The sequence below is a fragment of the Monomorium pharaonis genome, chromosome 3 (genome assembly GCF_013373865.1).
Source record: "Monomorium pharaonis isolate MP-MQ-018 chromosome 3, ASM1337386v2, whole genome shotgun sequence".
NCBI lineage: Eukaryota > Metazoa > Arthropoda > Insecta > Hymenoptera > Formicidae > Monomorium > Monomorium pharaonis.
Window position 1 is genome coordinate 30064776 of NC_050469.1, and position 21278 is coordinate 30086053.

Here is a 21278-nt window from a genome sequence, read left to right on the forward strand (position 1 = left end):
TAAAGTGCTTCCATTAAATAATAAAAGCCCTTCCATGGGAAAACGCCGCTGCTTTTCTGCTCCGCTCGCGGAAGTTGTGCTCCGGATAGCACGGGAATTCAAGGAGAATCGGGAAACGATCTTGCGGTCGTCGCGCGCATGTAGGTAACACGTGCCCCCGGTGTATTCTCAACGGCTCGCGCGTTTCTCTTTGTTTTCCCCACGTATCTCTTCCTCGTTGCCTTTCCTTTGGTCACTTTGCTGGCAATCTGTCGGTTGCTCACGTCTGTACGTGTACACAATCGTACACGTGTGCAATTTGGTAATAACAAGACCGAGACGGGGGAACAGAGTTAACACCGAGGAGGTTTATGACTTTTACGTGTTGTCGAGAAGACTAACTGCAAAACGGCTCCTCCTTTTTTTTTTTTTTTGACCTGCACGTGATATTATTGCTGTCGTTATTGCTCGATACGCCTTTCATTCCGTTCGATTATTACGCGGGGGGATACCCCGATATTAAAATAAAATCGTTTTATTTTAACGTATCTCCTCGCGTAATAATTATTAATAAATCGGAGGGGCTATTTTTACACGGTGAATTTGTAATGTCTAATAATAATGCAAATATGATTTTCATAATAGGAAATAATTATGCCATTGTGGTTCGAGCTGCCAGCTATTGTGCATGAGGTATATAAATAAACAATAATGCTCGCATTGAAATAGCCGTACCTGCACGGAGAGAACAAGCTTCGCTTCGTTTCTTTCAATTATACACAAATGAGCGTAGATAATAGATTAAATGCGTTGCCAGAGAATGTATTCACATCGCATCAAGTTATGCGATTTCGAGAAAAATGACGTATGAGCGAATGTTTCTCTCGTGGACGCACATGACGCGACACGCAACGTCAAACAATTGAAATAAAATTTAATTGAAATGCTCTTTGTCGCTTCTTTTAAATGCAGCTCGGTATTGTATTTCCTCTTTTTTTTTCCCCCCTCTTTCTCAGCGCCGCGTTCGGTAATTGTACAATAGCGGTAGGTCGGTGGTAAAGCGCGAGAAATGGGGACGAATGGTACAGGCAGCTAAAATGTCGAAGGCAACCGAGAAAATCGAATTTGGTTGACCACCTGGAAGAGCGCGACCGTAAACGGAAATAACGAAGTAGCCCCGACATTAGGATAAAGTACCGTTTCCCTCGTTGCATTCTGAAGTCTGAAGACTGATGCAATTTGTCGCAGTGCATTTTGGCTACGATAAATATAAAGTGTCACCTGGGGAAGAGCACTAGCTTTTTCAGACAAGTGGTCGTGCATTTTTGACGCAATTTTATGTAATAACAGTTGCAATAACAGTTTGAGCGTTTTGTTTGCGCGAATAGGTATTTTGTGAGTAAAAATGGAACGAGAGAATCAGATTATAAGAATGAAAGATAACAATCCAAAGACTCGTGTAACATTAATGTAGCATTAATAGTTAAGATGTTTTCTACGTAATTTTTTTATTAATAATTTTAGAAATTTATTTTGGAAATTATCAATTGATATTATAAATTTATAGGTAAAAAAATATACATAAATTAATTTTAAGATTTTGAATCATATAGTAATTGTGTATTATTTTTATAAAAGATGATGCATAGTGATTGTTCGCCATTCTGTTTCTATTGTCGAGTGACGACTGATATTTTTTCAAATAAGAAAGTCAGCTCTCCAAGGTTTTCTCTTATTTTCTAAAATATAGGAAAGTCAGTTATCTTAGTGTACTGATTAAGAAAGCGTACATCATTTATCAAACCATGCATGGTGCGATCGAAGGCACTTTAATGCAAAGCTTGTGAACATCACTCATCGCTCATACAACTCAAAGTGTTGAAGCGTTACGCTGTCATCGTAATATCAGAATGTCTCGCCTTGTCTCATCTCCATTACACGTACTCGCCGCTTTGCCGCCCTCAATTTGTCATATGTCTAGAATATTGAATATAGTAAAAGACAAGGTCTAAAGTTATTTTCCGTGGATCAATACTGATGTTTCTTCTCACACTTTGTTTACACTAGATAAAGGTATAATACATCACGTATATATATTTTATTTTATAGATATATAAACAATAATAAAACGTTATAGATTACGTAAACTTTCTGTGCTATACTATTACAGAAATAATTATTATAAAAGTTGCATTTTACGTGGGTTATTCTTCTAATATGAAATATTACTGTATTAAATTACCGAAATTTCATAAAATAGGATATTTGTCATTCTACATTAATTATTTTCAAAAACTGAATGTAATTATAAAAGTATGATTATGTTCTTTTATTCTTATTAATTACCCACGATAAAGTTTATCACAGTTATTACTTTCTAGCTTTATTTAATTTATTATAATATTGCTACGTATACTCAATTATATATTGTCTAATAATGACATAAGTAACATCATATTGTTACTTTCGCATATCACAGCGTCTTACTAAACGTGTCATATCAGGTGTTCTATGGAAAAACCTTCAACAAACAATGAAAAGAGAGAGAGATGTGTTAATTTTCTATAACATAAATATTAATATTTAAATGGAATTTATTTAGCAATTAAATCATATTTTAAACAAATAAAATATGATTATGCAGTTTGGTATTTCTCATGTGCGACTGGTTTTGGCAATGGTAAAATGAGAGATTACTGCAAAAACTGCTAAGATCCTAAATATTACACAGAATGAAAGAGAAACGAAACACATGTAACAATATTTATATAATAATAATTCATAAAACTGGTTTTTATTGTAAAAGTTATACATTAATAGAGTAAATGTAGTATTTTAATAATACTAATTACTGAAAAGCAACGGTTTTATATAAAAAAACTATTGAGCATAAGAAATAAATAATAAAGAAACAAAACTATACTCTATGATGTAATCGTTTATTACTTTTATGCTTGTATTTTATCATATTAAAATATCAATTTCAAATTTTCTGAAACATTTTATTTAAAGAAATCGTTATTTTTATTCTCGACCGTTATTTTAATTGCGATTATTATTAATGGTACTGAATGTTCCGTAAATGATACACAACAAAGGTGCTATTTTGTTTGAAAAATTGTGATGCTTTACGTAATAATAGAAGGTCGTTCCGGCTCATCGTGTAAGAAGTATTAATTATCCTAAATGAGATACTCACTCTATGCTTTCTCACACCGGGTTTAGAATTCTGCGGTTAGAGCCATTTCTTAATGAGGCATTTCTTTAATGAAACTCATCTTCTTAAGATCTTCTCATTCCGAATTTGTAACGCACGTAACGTATCGACGAAATTTTCCGCTTCGAATCACGCACATTGAAAGGGCGTCCGCATTGAAAACTGATTGTCCGTATCGCTCTTCGTCGCGTCAGGACACAAGTATTTTGTTCTCGTTGTTTCGCTGTCGCAGACACGAATAGTATGTGGCGATTGGAAATGTAAAGGAAAGCGTGGATTAAGTGAACGAAGATCGAGTGTTATCCCCGTGAAAATAGAAGATCTGAAAATAATTCAATACTGTTGCTGTGTCTGTTACTCCAATGGTCCCTTTCGCAGCTGCTTTGCGATATTGTGCGTCTACATTTTTATACCCAGCGACCATTTCGTTGCTAGTCCTCCCTCGAGAAAGCCTCGATTTAGCATATTCACACGATTTATGTACGGCGTCGCAAAAACAAGTAAAATATCTTGTACGGACGCCAGGATCGCAGGCGCGCGCGCATCGTTTGCTTAATTTATTCCCGTCTAACGTGATAATAAAGTGCACCGCGAACTCTGTATCCGGGAAATCCTGGACGGGCTTTCGTGGAAACGAGTGAGGGTGCCTCTGGGGCTGGCGAAAGAGAAAATAAAACTGGGAATCAGACGGTGCGGCGCATCGCCGAAGAAAAACAGGGCAACGAGGGGGGGGGGGAGGGGAGAAGAGTGCGACAGGTAGGCGGATTCCCGCAGGAACAACTGGAGATGTAAATCAATGGGTGATAAGGGCGGCTGTCCCATAGGAAGGGGAAAGTCACCCCTGCATCCTACACAATTCGAAAGGAGGACGGAGAGGTGGCCGGGTTCATACCAGGGAAAGGTGGGTCCCTTGCTCTACGGCAATGCCTCGTTCGAGAATTATTTATTTGTCGACTTTAGAACGAAAATTTTCGCTCTTAAGTGGTCTCCGGTTCCGTCGTTCTTCTTTCGACCGCCTTCTTCAACTCCGCTCCGCATTCGTAAACTCCTGGCCTCCCTTTCTTTCGCCGCCGATTCTGTCGTGCCGTATCTTTAGGACGGACCGACCCAATTTTTGACTTTGTTTGATGAGACTCTCAACTTTGAGATAGTTTAGTTCACAGTTTTTTTCTTGTATAAGTATTAATTGCAAAACTACATTATTCATCATATCGCATCTTGAAATAGAGCAGAGTTTTTATGATAATATATGCAGTATAAATTGAAAAAAAAAAAGAATAATTGTATAATGATAAAATGTCTGTTTTATTATTCTATTTAATTAAGTTATCAACTGCAAGCTTTATTTTGAATGTACATCGTTTGTAGAATATTGTTACAAGGACCGTTGTATGCACCATTTATCCTTCGAATGTGATCAGGACGGTAGCAAATCGTGGCTGATTGCTTCGGAGATCTCTCGATTTCGACGAGACATACGACTCCCGTTTGTGGAATGTAACATAGCAGTTAACAGTCATGAGATAGCGAGGCAGTGAGATAAAACGCAAAACATTGCTACGTTTGGTGACGCGTAATTACTGGCAGTACACCTACAAATCGTGACGTAGTGGGAATTTATAGCAGCCTCTCGCTAAATAAATTTTTCTCGTGAAAATTTTTCTCATAATTTTTAGACGAATTGGAACACTTTTCAGAAATACTGAGAAAATCTATATTATCTTGGAATTTTACATTATTTTTTAGAATTTTTTATGTAAATATCAATATTTTAAACAATTTCTGCATCTTATAAAATTTTTTAAGCAAATTCCTTTTTTTAAAATAAATCTTAAAATATTTTAGAATTTATATATGTATATATATATATGAGACATTTTGAAAAATGTAGATTTGTCCAGTATTTCTGAAGAGTGTTTTAATTTGTATGAAAATTCTGAAAACAATTTTCACTAGAGTAATTTTTTATAGTTTGTCTCTTTTTACCTCTACTTTTGTTTCACTATTGTGTTTGCAAAGACATTTTATTTTCTCTTCTTTTCTTCTCTCTCCCTCTCCTCTTATCTTCTGAATAGTTTCTGAAAAGCGTGAAATGGGGTGCGTCACAAACATTTGAATCATTGTTTCCCCTCCTCCCTCACTATTCAATTAAGGCAAAGATTATCGGTCTTTCGGAAGTTACTCTCGCGTCTCCACCCACGTAGAGAGGCGAGCTTTCGCGTGATATATGTCGGAGTTATACGTGGAAATCGAGCCGCGTGGGTCGACGTGTCGTTTGTAACTTTAATGTCTGCGAATCGTAATAACGACCTTTGAAATGTTGAAAGCTCTTCTTTTTTTTTGTCGCCTATGAAACGAATAGATGCAATATAAGTGTTTTAATGAACAAATTGAAGTTAACAGAGCCCACTTCCCAAAATATTTAAATAAATGAATGAATAAGAATGCGATTTTTTTTTTAATCAAACTTACCTTTTTTAATTCCAAATTTACAGTATTGATTATTCTCACATATAGATTACAGTTTATAGGCATTACTTTAGAGATTTTTTTTTCAATCATTTAGATTAAAATTGTGCACCTTTCTGGTTAAGTTGTCGGTTAATAAAATTTCCTGTTTATTGAGATGCTTAGTCGTACGTTAATTCCTATGCCCGCGCAATGCCACTGAAACGTTGCATCGGTTGTACATCTCATCGTGACCATGCGATCAATCGTTGCCACGAATTATTCAATGTTATCGTTATCATAAATCCGCCGGGTGTCCTGTTCACGCTCGCGTTCTGCGACCACCGGAATGATCCTGATAAATTATCATGCTAGAGAGAGAGAGAGAGATGGGAGGGGGTGGTGTACCGGCAATGCTGATGGCTGCAGGAGACGTGGGTGCGTTTAAATTTTTGTGCGCATGTGTGTATCAAAGCCATGAAACGTATAAACCAACAGAAATACTTGTATATTTGATTTGCGTTCCAATATTATATTCAACTGTTATACGATATAATTTGCACATCCTATGGATTAGTTGTACAAAAATTTCTGATAAAAACATGTATTCACATTACATCAGAGACATATAATTTATACATTATATATTATTTATTTTTGCAAAAGCATTATAATGTCTATATATAAATTTCGAAGTTGTATGAGAGAATAGCATATTAAAAGTTGTAATACGAAAAGTTCCAGAATGGCGATAACTTTTATCGCGTCACGATTTGTCAATAAGGATATAAAAGCATCGTGATTAAACGAATGATAAGGCGACACTTAATTTCGCGACTAACATAGTTTAATATACATACCATTACTCAGTCCGTATAGAGAGATTACGTTTATTTTTTAATATTTAAATTTATTGTCTTATATTTAATACACAAGTAAAAAATAACTTTATAATATTTCACAATTAATATTTCAATTAGCTCAGATCAAACAATGTCTATATATATAAAAGCGTCCGAGATATTAATTATGCGTCTCATTGTTTTGTCACTCATAATTTATCTATTATTGCGTGTATCAGGGTTAATAAATGTAAATGTACGTAATAATCCAATTTACATGTCATCGCTACTTAGTATATAAATATATGCAATTAACGTTTTGTTTAATGTTAGTTATTATTTTCATATACGTATTCAATTCATTGTTAATCAATATTATTACGTTGTTATACAATTTTTTTTATTCGGCTGATACAAACAAGAAGATAATTTGCAAAATGTAATTTGACTTCATGTTTCGAAATTATGAGAGATTTAATGAAAAACATAAGCGAGGAAATGTATTTTGTACGTGTTCGATAATTTAACGTTTTAAACGCGAAAATCATTCGAAAAGAATAAATGGTTTTATATTTTGTTTTCTCCCGAATGTTTCTCGAAGGAGAAATGGGTCGCTTGCCCGTTGTTGCATTTACTATATAGAAGATATCCCTATGTACGATATAATGCAAGTATCAACCGCGAGGCCATAACGCTCGGCATAAAATACATATGTCTACGGTAGATACGATTTTGTGGACTCAGCCTCCACAAGAGGAATTCGTTTTGTTGCTAGCCTTCCAACCATCCGGTCTTGACATACCTTTTCTACGTAGAGGCTGCGACTATCATTTATCCCAGATTACAACGTCGCGTTGGTCCGTCATAAGGCGATATTCATACAATCTTATATTCAAGATTATTTTAAATGCTATATAGATTCGTAGTTGCGACGTCAAGTCTTAAGTTTTAAATATGAATTTTTCTATAGCATCTTAAAACGATCTGAAATATAAGATGAGACTATAAACGTTACTGCTAGTGATAGTAATGGTAGAAGATTTTATTTAATCCTCTGTAAGATTACAAAGAAATACGTTTTCTCACTTACGAATTCATACAAACTTATCTAGCCATTACGATTACAAAAATAAACATACGGAAATACAAAAATTTTAACGGAAACCTAATTTTTGTGCTCTGTTTATTCACACACGCACTATACACACGTTTGCAACGCATTTTATATAATATGAATATTATAAGATTATAAACTTCTGTTCCTTTATTTTGTCACATAATTTATCGATTCTATAATAACTGTACTGTGACATCAATCGACTGTGATAATCATTTTACTGTCTCTTATTTTAATTCTGAAAGGAGGATGATTGCTCTTTCTTTCTCTCTCTTTTCCCTTTGAATACCGCTCATAGTCATCCTTCTACAGTGTTTAAAAAATTTTTTATTTACAGTATATGTAAGGAAAAAAAAATTATAAATACCGGTATGAATAATATGAAAAATAAATAAATAATTTTAATCCGAAACAACGTGAAAAAGCACTAGAAAGAATTTTGTCAGTACATGCGCAGTGAAATGTGGAAATAAATTAAACAATTTACTCGCGTGCGGCTTGAACAGAAAAGAAAAGTTTGCTTGTTGGAGTATTCATGTTCGAGAGACAAAGTAGGGCTAGAAAAAAAGAATGGCGCGCTACGTGAAATTCGTAAGTAACATTTGAAATGTTCGAATGAGTGACCGAGCACAGCAACTTTTATCGGATAACAAGAGACTGAGGAATTTTTCAAAGGGGTTTCCATTACGTGTAGCACCTTGCAGAGATTGGACTGCATCTTTTACAATCGACTCGTAAATATTTGAAATTCTGCAGCAGCAATACAGTCGAATATATTTGAAACGTGGAAGTTGAAACGAATAGATCAGGTCAAAGATATTTAATCAAATAATACAAGAAAAATCGAAGTCAAGGCATTTCTCTCTCTTTTGCTCTCTTTTTCCTTCCCCCTATTTATTTCTTGATTTTTTAAAACTATATCGTATTGAATTTTTTCCTTTATTTTTTAAAATATTTATATTTAGATTGTACATATAAAATCTGATCAGAGTTATGAAATAATATAATAGTACTAATTTGAATCATTTTTAAAATGATTTTTCTCAATTTCGTGAATTGAAGGGAGCCCATTAATTCCAAAACCCATTAAATAAAACTGAATTTTAATAATCCACATGCATACTATTGCAATGAAGGAATTAATTTTTTCGGAACAATAATAGTGATAATATCTAAATCTATTAAGATAATATTTGAAATTTTTCTTTTGTGGCTCTTGCTTCTTCTCCTTCTTTTCGATATTGTTTGATAATTGATTTTTAACATTACTGTACAGTCCTTTTTCTCCTGTTCATAATTTACATATAAGATAAGAGTGAGAAAAAACAACAATAGCCTGTGAAACAATTAAAACTTACTTTGTCTTATAGTTTCCTTAGTTTCCATAATTGTGATATTTCTGTAAATAACAATGATTAATAACTTAATGCGTTTATTTTTTTTTTGTTAATAAAAAATAGTTTTCAAAAAAGCTAAAAGGGTGTGGCAAATAAAAAGTTTTTAAATAACTAATAATGAAGAAACAAAAAGTAAGTAATTTTTGCGACAAACATATTATTATTCTCTCTCTTTCTCTCTCTCTCTCTCTCTCTCTCTCTCTCATTCTGTGTGTAATTCGCATATCTATCTATCTTTACGTTGCGGATTTGTCGTTAAATATTTGATTTATTTACCTGATCCTAATGCGGATAACGGTGGAATTACAGCGGTCACAAATTTTACAGCGTACTATACAAGTGCGTAACGATACGATGAAAGATCGATGGTAACCGAATATCACGATACGCATATAGAAATTAAATGAATAGCAGTTTTCTGCGAAATAGATTTTTTTTTTTAATAATCTGGAACTTCGAGCTATAAGAGGGCGTTACGCTTCGAATGACTCTACACCGAACACCGAACTGCGACGCAGAACTTTGAAACGGCGGCGGTGCGCATATCGAACTTTTCATTTAACGGTAGACTTAAAGCCCACATATATATGGCATATACGTAAGCACACGTGTGTGAGTTTTCCAGTAGCGTTCACCACGAACACGATCGGCACGAAATGACAACGTAAAGTACATAACGCAGTTGTTGAGCACTACTTTATGCTCGGAAGATAGCGCCGGGCATCGTAATATCGCTGTTTCGCTTTAGCCGCGCTCACGTGTCCCCGTAAAGGACGCTCGTTCAAGACATCGACGTAATCGAAGTACTTTCCGGAGTGCAAAAGCGATAGGCGAGCTTTCCGGTCGCGAGTTAAATTTAGAATTTAATTAACGTTAATACAAATTGTGCAGAGGGAAGGCTAAAAGGAGTGATATTAATTTACAAGAATGTAAAGAAAGGTCGGTTAGAGTCTGAACATAATAGGTACATAAATTTATAATGATTATCTCTGTAAGTTCTGATAAGAGTCTATATGCCAATGTTTTCCGGCCAATTGCGTACTTTCTTTCTCTCTTCCCAAGGCGCAATTAAATTTAAAGTGGAGACACTGAAATACTCTCGTCAGAGAGAAACGAATATTTGAAAAATTAAACTTCAGAAACAAAAGCAAATTTTATTATAGAATATAATTTATAAATTAAACGTGATGAATGGTGAGAGAAAAAAATTGCAGTAACCATAATACCATATAATTTACATAGTTTTTGAACTCAACCATATTCTTATAATTATCCAACAATATAAATTATAGTTTGTTTAAACTGTATTAAAGCTCTCATAATCACAATGTTTGGTCTATACAATTTTGATATGGTTGTTATAACCAAAATGGAGATTTAATTATGATAAGTTGTACCATAAAACCATAATAATAATAATTACTATAAAAATAATATTTCTGATTATAATTATTTTATCCAGTTATAGATACACAAGTATCACACATTGTTTCTCAGTGTGGCGTGTTTCAATAGCCATTTATTTTCTTCTTAAACAATTGTCCAAAAAGACGTTAAAATGTATAGACACATTTCTATTGTTTATTAAATATAATAATTTTACAAATTAAAAGATGACGTAGCTGGGTAACAGTACAGTAAATTAGCGAAATCTGTTTTCCTAATTAACTCTTGTTCGGGAAAGCAAACGGCCGATTTACAGTCAGCGGAGCGCTACGAAACATTTCGAAATGCACAAAGTTGACTCACGCTGAATGAAAATTGAAACGGTTCTTTAATGTTCCCTCCGCAAAGGAGAGACGGTGAGAGTACGCGGAGCAGATCGGGAATTATATTTTTGCATTATAATCTCCACTGAGAAACAATGGTCAGCGTGCACTTGAATCGCTGTGCCGTTATGGAGAACTGTACTTTCCGATAGTTCACCGGAGATTTCAAAGGTGAATTGGATCTTGAATTTTTCACAAGCGCCATATCGCTCAGATGGCTTTAACCGGAGAAGCCGTCTTCCTATATCCACACAGTTCTTCAATCTCCCTTCTTTTTATCACAGATATTTTTTTTTACATACATACGACGGCGCGCCAAAAAAAAAAGCTGCAGAGTATTTCTTTGCTGCCTCTTCGATATTCGATGTGCTTTCTTTTTCGCGCGTATCCCGGAATTACTGGAATATCATCGGTGATGATACCGAACGTATCAGTTAACCCGTTCAATATCGGTTATCTATTTACTCGGTTTTGTCACGTCACGTTATAAATTATGCCGGAATAACGGAGTTTTTCCATGATGCGACGCATAACCAATATCAAATATTTCGTAGACACGAAACGAGTATTTCGTTTCGCGTGTAAACACCACAATGGTCTGGCAGGGCCACTGCCCGATCGCACACAAAGTAACTAGTTTCCAGCTGGCTTATCTGCCGCGTTCAAAGCGGACAAAGCTAAAAATGGTCTAGCGTGTACTTAGCGTGTATCATCGTTGAAATGAAATTCATTAACTTTAATAACTCCTTTCATATCGGTCATTGTACAGTCGACACGGTTACTGCAAAGAGGATTTCAAAATGTCAAATAGTTTCCGCAATATAATCTTTGTTGCACGCGTGTGCATTTTGCCTGCGCGTTTATGTTTGCTTCGTAATTTTGAAATGCAACATACTCAATTGCGCTCGTTGTTGTAATGGACCAGTACTCTTCTACCGACATCAACTCTAAAATTATAAATTGTAAATTGCAGCAAGTGCGGCATGGTTCACGTCGTTTCGCGAGATTATCAAATCGCAAACAATTTAACGTCCGTTTATTTCGCGTCCGTGTATTTCGTTTATAACTGTAAACTTGGGGGGGAAATGCATTGTACGAACACATTAACAATAAATCGTTTGAACGATACTCATATCGGGGGAGGACAAGGCTTCCCGTATCCGCGGCTTGAAATTCGACTGTAATATAGTGCTCATATCGTGCACAAAGTTTAAGGCTTATTGTGACGCGCGCGAGGGTTCACGGCGGAGATTTCGTCGATGGCGCGTGACTCGGATGCGGTACGAGGGATCGTCTCACAAAAAGCTCAGAATTTCTTTCCGCTTCTTAGTTTCGTCAGTCTGCCTTTTATACTCGGCGATTCCGATAACTTTCTTTCGTCCTTTTTAACGCATTTTCATGATCAAAATGGCACATCGGAACATCGATCCGGCTCGCAGTGCCCGCCGACGGATATATGTTTGGGACATTTGTTTTCGCGCGGTCGATTCCCGTCGGGGACGCGAGCGAGCACCGCGTGCCAAATGATAAATATGTCTAGAGCGCAAAGACAGAAAGCGATACACTCGTAGATAACATCGATGAGACTAAATAGCGTACTAGCTTCGGATTCAATTGCAAGTACTTTATTCGTCTTTTAACTTTCGTGCTGGATATTTTTTCTTGTAAAAGTGATTAACTCTTTTTTTGTACATCTGTCATTGTCAATATTTTATTACAAAATAAAATGTTAGTTATTTTAGTTACTTTTAGTTTGCCGTTTATCTGTATAAAATAATTTAGATAATTATTTCGGTGGAGGGGTACCTTTATCTCATCTATTTAGAATGTCTGTTATTTCTATTTTTATCTTAAATAAAATAAGTGTTAGCTTTTTTACATTATTTAAGTTATAATGTGAACGAATATGAATTGTGTTTAGTTTCAACCTTCAAGTTACTATTTATTTTAACAAAGAGGAAGAATTTTTTTCAATAATAATAGATTGCATTGATCAGAAATTAATAATGCAATGTGCAAATTGCTTCAAAACTATAAGTGGTTTAAAAATTTTTACAAAACATTTTGTCAGAGTTATTATAATATGAGTTATATATTTTCTTCACATTTTTCAATTTTGATTCTTGTTTGTATACCGATTCAGAATATTCAGAGAAATATGTTTTAATAGAGAAGCATTTTTTGTCAGATTGAATTATTTGAAGAGTTCTTTTTAAGAAGTAAAGATTTATAAAGATCTGAATATATTTCTTTATATCTCTTAAATTGTCATGTTCAATCGCAACATTATCTCAAAATTATCAAGATGAAATGATAATTTATTTTTCGATTAAATTTAAAATTAAATTATCTTTTCTAAAATAATTATTTGCATGCAATTTAGCATTATCTAGATAATTTAAATTATCTAAGCGCAAGACTGATTACTTTGGTATTTGAACGAATAATCTGTACTTACTTTTGTGTTTAATTATATGTCATGTGTATCCGAAATAAACAATATTCGTATTGTACTTCCGCGCACAATGATATTACTAATATTTAATTAAAAATATCGATGCGTGTGATATGAAAATAACTAATTGAATGCGCGATATCTCATCGAGTCATTGGCTTTGTTGTCAGGTCATAGATTTGTATTCGCGTGGTTTCGATGTGTAACACCGGTTACGAATAGCAAATATCGCATTTATTTATCTGAGAATAGGAAGGGGGAATGAACGAATTCTCCGTTTGATAGAATACAGTGATCGGTACACATTCGACCAAGCAATCGCGGAGTTTTCGTTATTTTCAGACTTTTTGATTGAGACTGACGTGGCATATTCGCTCGAATGCAAATCGTATACCTGTGATCGTAGTTATTGGCAGGCAGGTGGCAGGCATATTTGAGAGAATCGCGTTGGCAAAAGAGGAGCGAGCGGTATGCTATTGTAACTGGGACAGCCAATAAAAGTTCGATGGGAGCGATAACGAGCACTCGTGAATGATCCCACACAGATATGTCTATTACTTTTATTCCCGTTTCCTGATTGCTCGTTTATGCTTCGGTGTTATTCATTACATTTTCGTCTCCGGCGCCCGTCGCGAGTGTCTGCATCGGCTGCTTTTTTGTTCCACCGGTGCGCGAGTTACATAACACAGATTGTTACTTTTTAAACCAGTCACACGAGGGGGGGGTTCCGCCGGCTGCGGACGACGTCGCGCAATATTGTTACTTGTCACCATTCGAATGAGACTGAATGGACGTGTAAAAAAAATTCTCCCCGATTAAGTGGCGAGACACGCCGCGCCGTTATTTATTTTGATCCCGTTCGTGCTTGAAAAATTCTCCAGTAACGTATAAGTGCAGAGCCGCGTGCACCCTTGACGTGTCATCGATTATCTATAGGTGCTTGGAAATTATTACTTCGGTCGGATAATTCGAACGGGCCGAGATTCGAGTCGCGATTTAATTACCGTGAGAAGTTCCAGAGTTTTAAAGACGTGCAATTTCTAAGGTAATGAAAGAGTCGTAAAGGAATCTTCGAAGCTTTGGTAACGGGTTTTGTCGGAGATTTTGAAGTTTAAGTGAACTGAATAAATCAAGATTAATTTTAAGTTGTTTATACGTTTATCTGCGATAGATCATATTATAAATATCGATAAAGTAATATGAAAATGTGTGTGTTACCTATCAGGAATAAGAGGAATGAATTATATACAAACGAATATATTGCAAAAGTACATAACGCGTCAAAAATTGTTTGAGTGTGCAATTTGTTTAATTAAAATAACAATAACTTTAATAAAATGTTTGGTAATTTTAAACGTATTTATAAGCGAGTCGGTTTGCACCAAAGTTACACATGCCACAAAGTTTTAATTTATACAACAATTCCGTATATTTTTATTTGCTTTGCATATAATACGTTACAGATACGCGAAAGTTATAACAGATATCATTTAACTTAAATTTTATATAATTTATCAGTCTAAATAACTAATTTATCACAGACAACGGTAATAAACAATTGACGTGGAACATTTACTATTATTAATAATATGGAATAATTTACAATTTATAATGGAACCAATTTATACATATGTCAAAAATTAATTAACAAATTCTTTTATGAAATTCCCTTAGCGGGTGTTGATACTTATAATGGAGAGTGCGATGTTCTTGTGTGTATAGAGATATTCTCTTGATTAAATAATTAATTGTGTGATCAAGTGCTCTTTCGTATATCCGGCGGGAAACTCCAGGAATATCCTATTTCGAATAAAGCCGTCGTTCCCGCCGTAGCAATTTCGTCTCAATTCGTTCGAGGTTGCCGCGGAGAGTTACTGTGGCTTTTCCTCGGTCGGCGGATCTCCCGGCTGCGTATAGAACGCAAAATAGTTCGCTCCCTCGTTTCCGCTCGGAATACTTTCCGCATAGTTCCGGCGAATTACGTGGGTATGTGCTATACTTGGCAGTGCGATTTAAATAGTTCGAAGGGATTTGCCGCGGAAAAATCCGATAAGAGCTTCCTTAGCGTTCCGTTTGACGATTTCGAGCTCTGCAATTCCTACAATTTCACCTCTACCATCCATTCCTCTCTTTCTCCTTTCAACTCTCCGCACTTGGTACCTCCGTGCCGGCAAAAGTAAACGGGGTACTTTGTCCGTAATATTTAATGATCTCCTCTTTCCGCACTCACTTTGCGTTCGACCTCGGGGAAGAGTAGTGGGAATCTTGAATACTAATTTATTTAAAGTACGGCCGTTAATTGAATCGTTTAATGGCTGTATTATAACAGCACATGGAAAAACTGATTTTCATAGAGGATCGGCAGCACGACATATAGACTCTGTAGCAAATAACTTAAGGAATGATGAATGTATATATGGCGGAGAACCTGTAACACATTTCTCTATTCGTAGATGAATAATTGTACATTTATTATAAAATGTATATACAAAAAAATGTTTTGATGGCTCATATGTTTTTTAATATTTTTTAGTATTTCCGTTGATTAATAATTTTGGAATAAATAACTTGTTATGCAACGCACTCAATATCTATGTTTTATATAGATATAAACGCATTGTGCATACGTACAATACACATTATCCACAGTGAGAAAAATATTGTTAATTTAACTAAATTTTTCAACTGAATTAAATTTTTTAAATTATCAAATATATAAATACTTGAATTAATCAAATATATAAATATATATTCAATCAAATATATAAATACTATTGAATTGAATTAAAGTTTAAGTATTTTGATTAAACACATGAATTAGTTGAACTGAAAAAATTTAATCTAGTTGAAAAAAATTTAGTTAACAAAACAATCTTTCAGTGTATAAACATTTTTTATGTGGATGGGGTTAATACATACGTTATATACACATTGTGTGGGGGTTAATGCATACGTTATGTACATATTGACGATTTATTGGTTTCGCAGAAAAAGTTAGCTGTAGTATAGCTTCGCGATATTTTATTTCATGCAATAAGTGTTAGGAGATGTTGGGGTTAGATCGAACTTAAAGTTTTGCGCGGCGTTTCCGCGAAGTAATTAAAAAGTATGTTTGTAATCAGCACGGCGATCGACACGGGCGATCTTGGAGGCTGCCGCTTTAACGGGAAAATTTTTCCCTCGAGCGATTTTACTGGCAGTTTTTGACTCCTCGCAAGCTCGACGCCGGTATTTTTTTCGTGACAGTCAAGCGCTCGAATTGAGTTGGGAATTACGTGGCCCCCAATTAAATTTCTCCATCCGCTTGCTGGTATGATTCGAAATCGATACCAGTACCTCGGACGACATCGGCTAATGATGTCGATGGGTTGATTCGATGAGCACCATTCGAAGAAAAAAAGTGAAAATCGCGAAGAGTTTTTTTTCTGATATATCAAAGCCCTTGTCTTTCTTATTAACTAGCAATCACCTCGGTGAGAGTCTCTCATTGACAGATGAACTGTTTTCACGGCTTCCTATTCTGCGAAAATTTTCTCATGTATTTCTAAATGCTGTGACACTGCAAAAATCATCATTTGCAATGCTATTTTTTTATTAAAAAAAGATTTCATGTTACTCTCTTACAGCTGATTTTGATGCTTAATATCTTTTGTATAAATTTATATATTTTTTACTTAATTATTATTATTAAATTGAATATCAATTAATATTGTATCATTTAATATTGTAATATCACTATTCCGATTTAATTTAACTTTGTTTCAAGATCAAAATTACTTGACGCGCAGTTTGAAAAATGAAGAAAATGTAAATAAATTTATATAAAAAGTATATTAAGTAAACATTCAGTTCTGATAATTTAAGATCGTTTTTCAGTTGATTGTGTTATTTTTACATAATGAACTGTTTAGTTTATTAATTATTATTATTGATTTTCGTTTTAAAATTATTTATATAACATATTAATTTATGATTGCAATAATCTTTTTGTATCACTGATTCTCGAATGAGTATTTCTCGTTAAAACGTGATACAACTCCGTTCGTCGATTCTACTGGTAATTTAACTTCCGACAGTACGCTAGTGCGCGACAAAGTTAAATCGAACTCGAATGAAAGCCTTCAACCGTGTTTCTATATCAAAGACGAGAATAAAGCCTAATCATCAGAGAATAAAATCTGCCACACATCGTATGTTGTATCTTTAAAGTTTTTTGAGGAGTATTTTTTTCTTAATTTTAAATATGCGATGCAAAATTTGTTAATTAATTTTTTAACTAATAATTTTGTTTAGTAAAATTGTGTTTATGTATCGAAGTTAAATGCTTAAAATTTTAATAGAAAGTACAAGCCAAATTTTGGCTTTATAAAATTTTTTTGATATTTTTGACGGACGCAGTTACACCAGACGGAAATTATTCGTTATAACGTAATAATGCCTATACGATTAACATAAAAACCTCTATACATACTTGATTAATCCGTGCAACAAAGGATCGTTTATCGCCACTTCATGTAAATAAAGATTGAATTTTCGTTGGCCATCTATTTTCGATAAGTATTTAATCAAGCGTGCATGCATATCTACATTGAACTTGTTTGCAAAATTTAAAATCTGTTGGACATGGATCTATATTGACAAGCAATATGTTATATCTAATAAGTAATATGTTAATATTTAATTGTTAATATCTGAATTGTTTTAATTATTTTAATAGTTTTAGCATTTCTTAGCGTTAAGTCACTTTGCTGTTTTCTTACTTTTGTGTGTGCGACATCTTTGTCCTAATAGTAGAGAGTATTGAATTTCTCGATGTGATATATAAATTGTTTAATCGGAAGAGAAATTGTTGGCAATGTTACCTCATAAATCAATGTATAGCTAATATATGGATTATCGTGCCGCGTTGTAGAAGTTAATTTACGACTACTATTATTTGACTAATTCTAAGTTATATGTACCACACGGTTCTGCATATTATTACGTCTTTATTCAGGAATTCAAATATTTAATAAAGATATAGCATATTTTTGTTAATTTATTTCCGTTTTAAGATATTCATATAGTACAGAAAGAGAGTAAAAAAAAAAAATAGTAAGAATCATATTGCGAAGCGCGTTAAATGTATTTCAATTTCTTACGAGCAACGCACTCTGTACAGTTTTACGGATAATTGCTTTAAGACGGTTAACTTTCTTAATTAACTTTAGCCTCAGCTTAACTGACTCTTTGTTCCTTTCTGAAACTAGAACAGTAAAGAGATAAAGAATCAGTTAAACTACGGCCAAAGTTAATCGACGAAATCGGGCCTTAAAGGGTTAATCAGCGCTTTCTTGAAGGTCGATCACGGGCTTCAACGTGAATGTAATTTTACGCGCAAGGTGTCTCGAACTGACAATACTGCATTACATGAATTTAATCAGATTTGTGCTTTATTGAGTAGAAATTAGTTTGTCCATCTATATCATCGAACTAACTTGTGCTACAGTACTGAATATTATTGGAATTATTCAAAATTATACACCCTACGCTCACGAACTTGAGTTGAATGACTCAATATATAATCAACTCTACTTATGCGTATGTCTATAGTTTTAGTATATGATATACAATGACAGTAATTACGATATTAAATTCCGAAGAACCAAAATTTAGAGACGATTTTATGATCGCTTACCTCTGTAAAATAATTACAGAAGAGAAGGACTTTTTTCTCTGCAGACAGTAGGGTGAATTAGGGTATGATGGCCACACAGAGAAGATGACCAATGGTTATAAATCTTCCAATAATTGTTAATAATGTATTCTTGTACTTATCTTTAATAATAATCGATATTTACTGTAGTTTATGTGCGTATATTATTTGAAATAATAATATGATGGATATTATATCACGTTTTTATTTTTGACTCCAAAGTTTTTTATATGTTAATTAAAAATTGCTACAACGTTGAATAAATTATAGTTGAACTGTCACAATTAACGTTAGATACATAACGAAGATATGTAAATTATAATGTATAATTATATGTTTTATTTCTTTTTGTATTTTTTAAATTCTCTCATAGTTCGAATAAGATAGCTCACTGACTTTTCAGGGTATAGAGTTTACATATATGTATACATTTAATAAAAAAGACAAGACTTAACTTGCTCATCTAATATTAAATTTATTATAGATACTTTTTTTTTAGTATTGACAGTGAGTTAAATAGATGTTAAACTTATATGAACACTTATTATTAAAAATGTATAAAAGTAAAATTAAATACGTAATATGTGGCAATAAAATTAAATATGTAAAATTATAAATTGTTTATTATTTTATAAATGTTAATTATATAAAATATGTATGGTCAACTATATTATAATACTATGGCGATAATTTTGCCTGAAAGTTGTGAAAGATGGCCAATGTTTATGTTTCAATATTTTAATATATAAAATTTTTATTAAATGTTTTCCATTTAATATTGATAATAGTGTTACATGTTTTTTTAAGCTTTAGTAAACTAATATATCAAATGCTATTAAAAAATAATAAAAATAAAAGCATGTTTTTTGCATTAAAAAACTATGGCTATCATATCCGAGTTTACCCTATCTTTTCATAAATTTTTTTGAAACGTTATTTTTTTATACCGTACATAAAAAGGAGCAAAAAAGTTTTAATTATGTAGCTAACAAACGAATTGATGGGTTGAATAATTCAAGTAATGGAAAGCTATGCATGATATATCGTGTGATCGTTTATTAATAATATTTTGTATATGTATTTCGCGAGATTGTTTAATGATATATCGCATGAATGAATAAATAAATGAACGACTAAGTACGAGAGAGAGAGAGAGAGAGTCAGAAAATGTTATAAAAGAAAATACGAGAAAATTCTTATCGCCATTTCGACTGCTTCCATTCTTCTTTCGCGTCAAATGAGTCTCCATTCGAAATATTTAAATGCGAACTCATTCTATCCTTTACTGCCGTATTCTCAGAGACTTTCTACCTCTTCCACGATTCTTTTTTTTTCTTACTAAGATTAACCAGCGATATTATTCTTCAATTTGGATTAAGTTCTTTCTTCCTACTATCGCGCGGACTTTCTGAACTCGCCTAGCATATCGAGAAAGGTGAGCCGAAGAAATTCTTCGAGCTTTCTCGTAATGCGTACAGTTGATTTTCAAACATTGCTACTTAACTGTAAGTTTGTAATGAGAAATTAGAACAAAACCAAGGAATAAATAGAATGCTGTAAAATATTTCAAATATTCCACATATGTTTTATAGTAATATGAATAAGAAGTTAAGCACATTATCAGTAATAAGTAATTACACAATATTGTAACATTTTATAATCTATCTACAAGATAATCATATAAATGTTTAATAAGTATAAATTATAAAATATTTAATAAGTATTCCACGTAATTATTTTTTTAATTTTTGTGAAAATGTCTGATTTTTAGTAATTAATTAGACTTTTGGAAATAATTTTAAATAATAAGCTACTTTTACAGATATAGATTTATTTATTTATTATTTTTCATATTTATTAAAGATAAATTAAATTCGCAATTTTTAAGCAGTTATTTGTGCAAACTTTTTAAGAATAAATTATGTTTTGGGTATTGTTCCATGCAAGTTTCAGTATGTGATAGGATTATAGTTAGCTTGTCATTCTCCACGCTGACCTGTTTACGGAGCTATGGGCAACTACTAGAACAAGTTTGGAACATAGTTTAGAGTCTAACTATGAATTACCAATCTGATCTCATGCGTACGTACGCGGAGTAGTTTCTTATCCATTTTTTCCTGAGTAAACCAGTTTCCTTAAACAATGATTTACATTTTTTCAATTCTGTGAGTTTCTGTGATCGTTACTTGATAGGAATTTCTGTAGATTTTACGCTTTCGGAAGAGTTTCCGTTAGATGTCATAAAATATAGGAAAAATATTTCTGCTCAGTCACAAATTTTTATACTTGTATTTATTAATCTCTCTTTGAAGATTCTGAAAATATTAAGCTTGGAACATTGTGTGAATTAAGTAAAAGA

At 33.3% G+C, this 21278-nt stretch overlaps 2 protein-coding genes across 5 annotated transcripts in view; one reads left to right on the plus strand and one right to left on the minus strand.

The window, feature by feature from the left end:
* Positions 1 to 21278, plus strand: part of LOC105835030 — a 249792-nt gene that overhangs the window by 7784 nt on the left and 220730 nt on the right. The gene's annotated exons all lie outside the window — the stretch shown is intronic.
* LOC105833793 lies at positions 8558 to 10170 on the minus strand. Its single transcript, XM_012675785.3, has 3 exons — positions 9277 to 10170; positions 8962 to 9002; positions 8558 to 8890 (listed from the first exon to the last, which is right to left on the minus strand). The coding sequence occupies exons 1-3, from the start codon at positions 9390 to 9392 to the stop codon at positions 8616 to 8618; spliced, it is 432 nt and encodes a 143-aa protein (XP_012531239.2). The 5' UTR covers positions 9393 to 10170; the 3' UTR covers positions 8558 to 8615.

Coding starts and splice junctions, on each gene's coding strand:
- LOC105833793 (XM_012675785.3), bottom strand. CDS start 9,392: ATGCGTATCGTGATATTCGGTTACCATCGATCTTTCATCGTATCGTTA. Junction 9,003..9,276: donor GTTATCCGCATTAGGATCAG/GTAAATAAATCA, acceptor TGTTATTTACAG/AAATATCACAATTATGGAAA. Junction 8,891..8,961: donor TAAGGAAACTATAAGACAAA/GTAAGTTTTAAT, acceptor AATTATGAACAG/GAGAAAAAGGACTGTACAGT.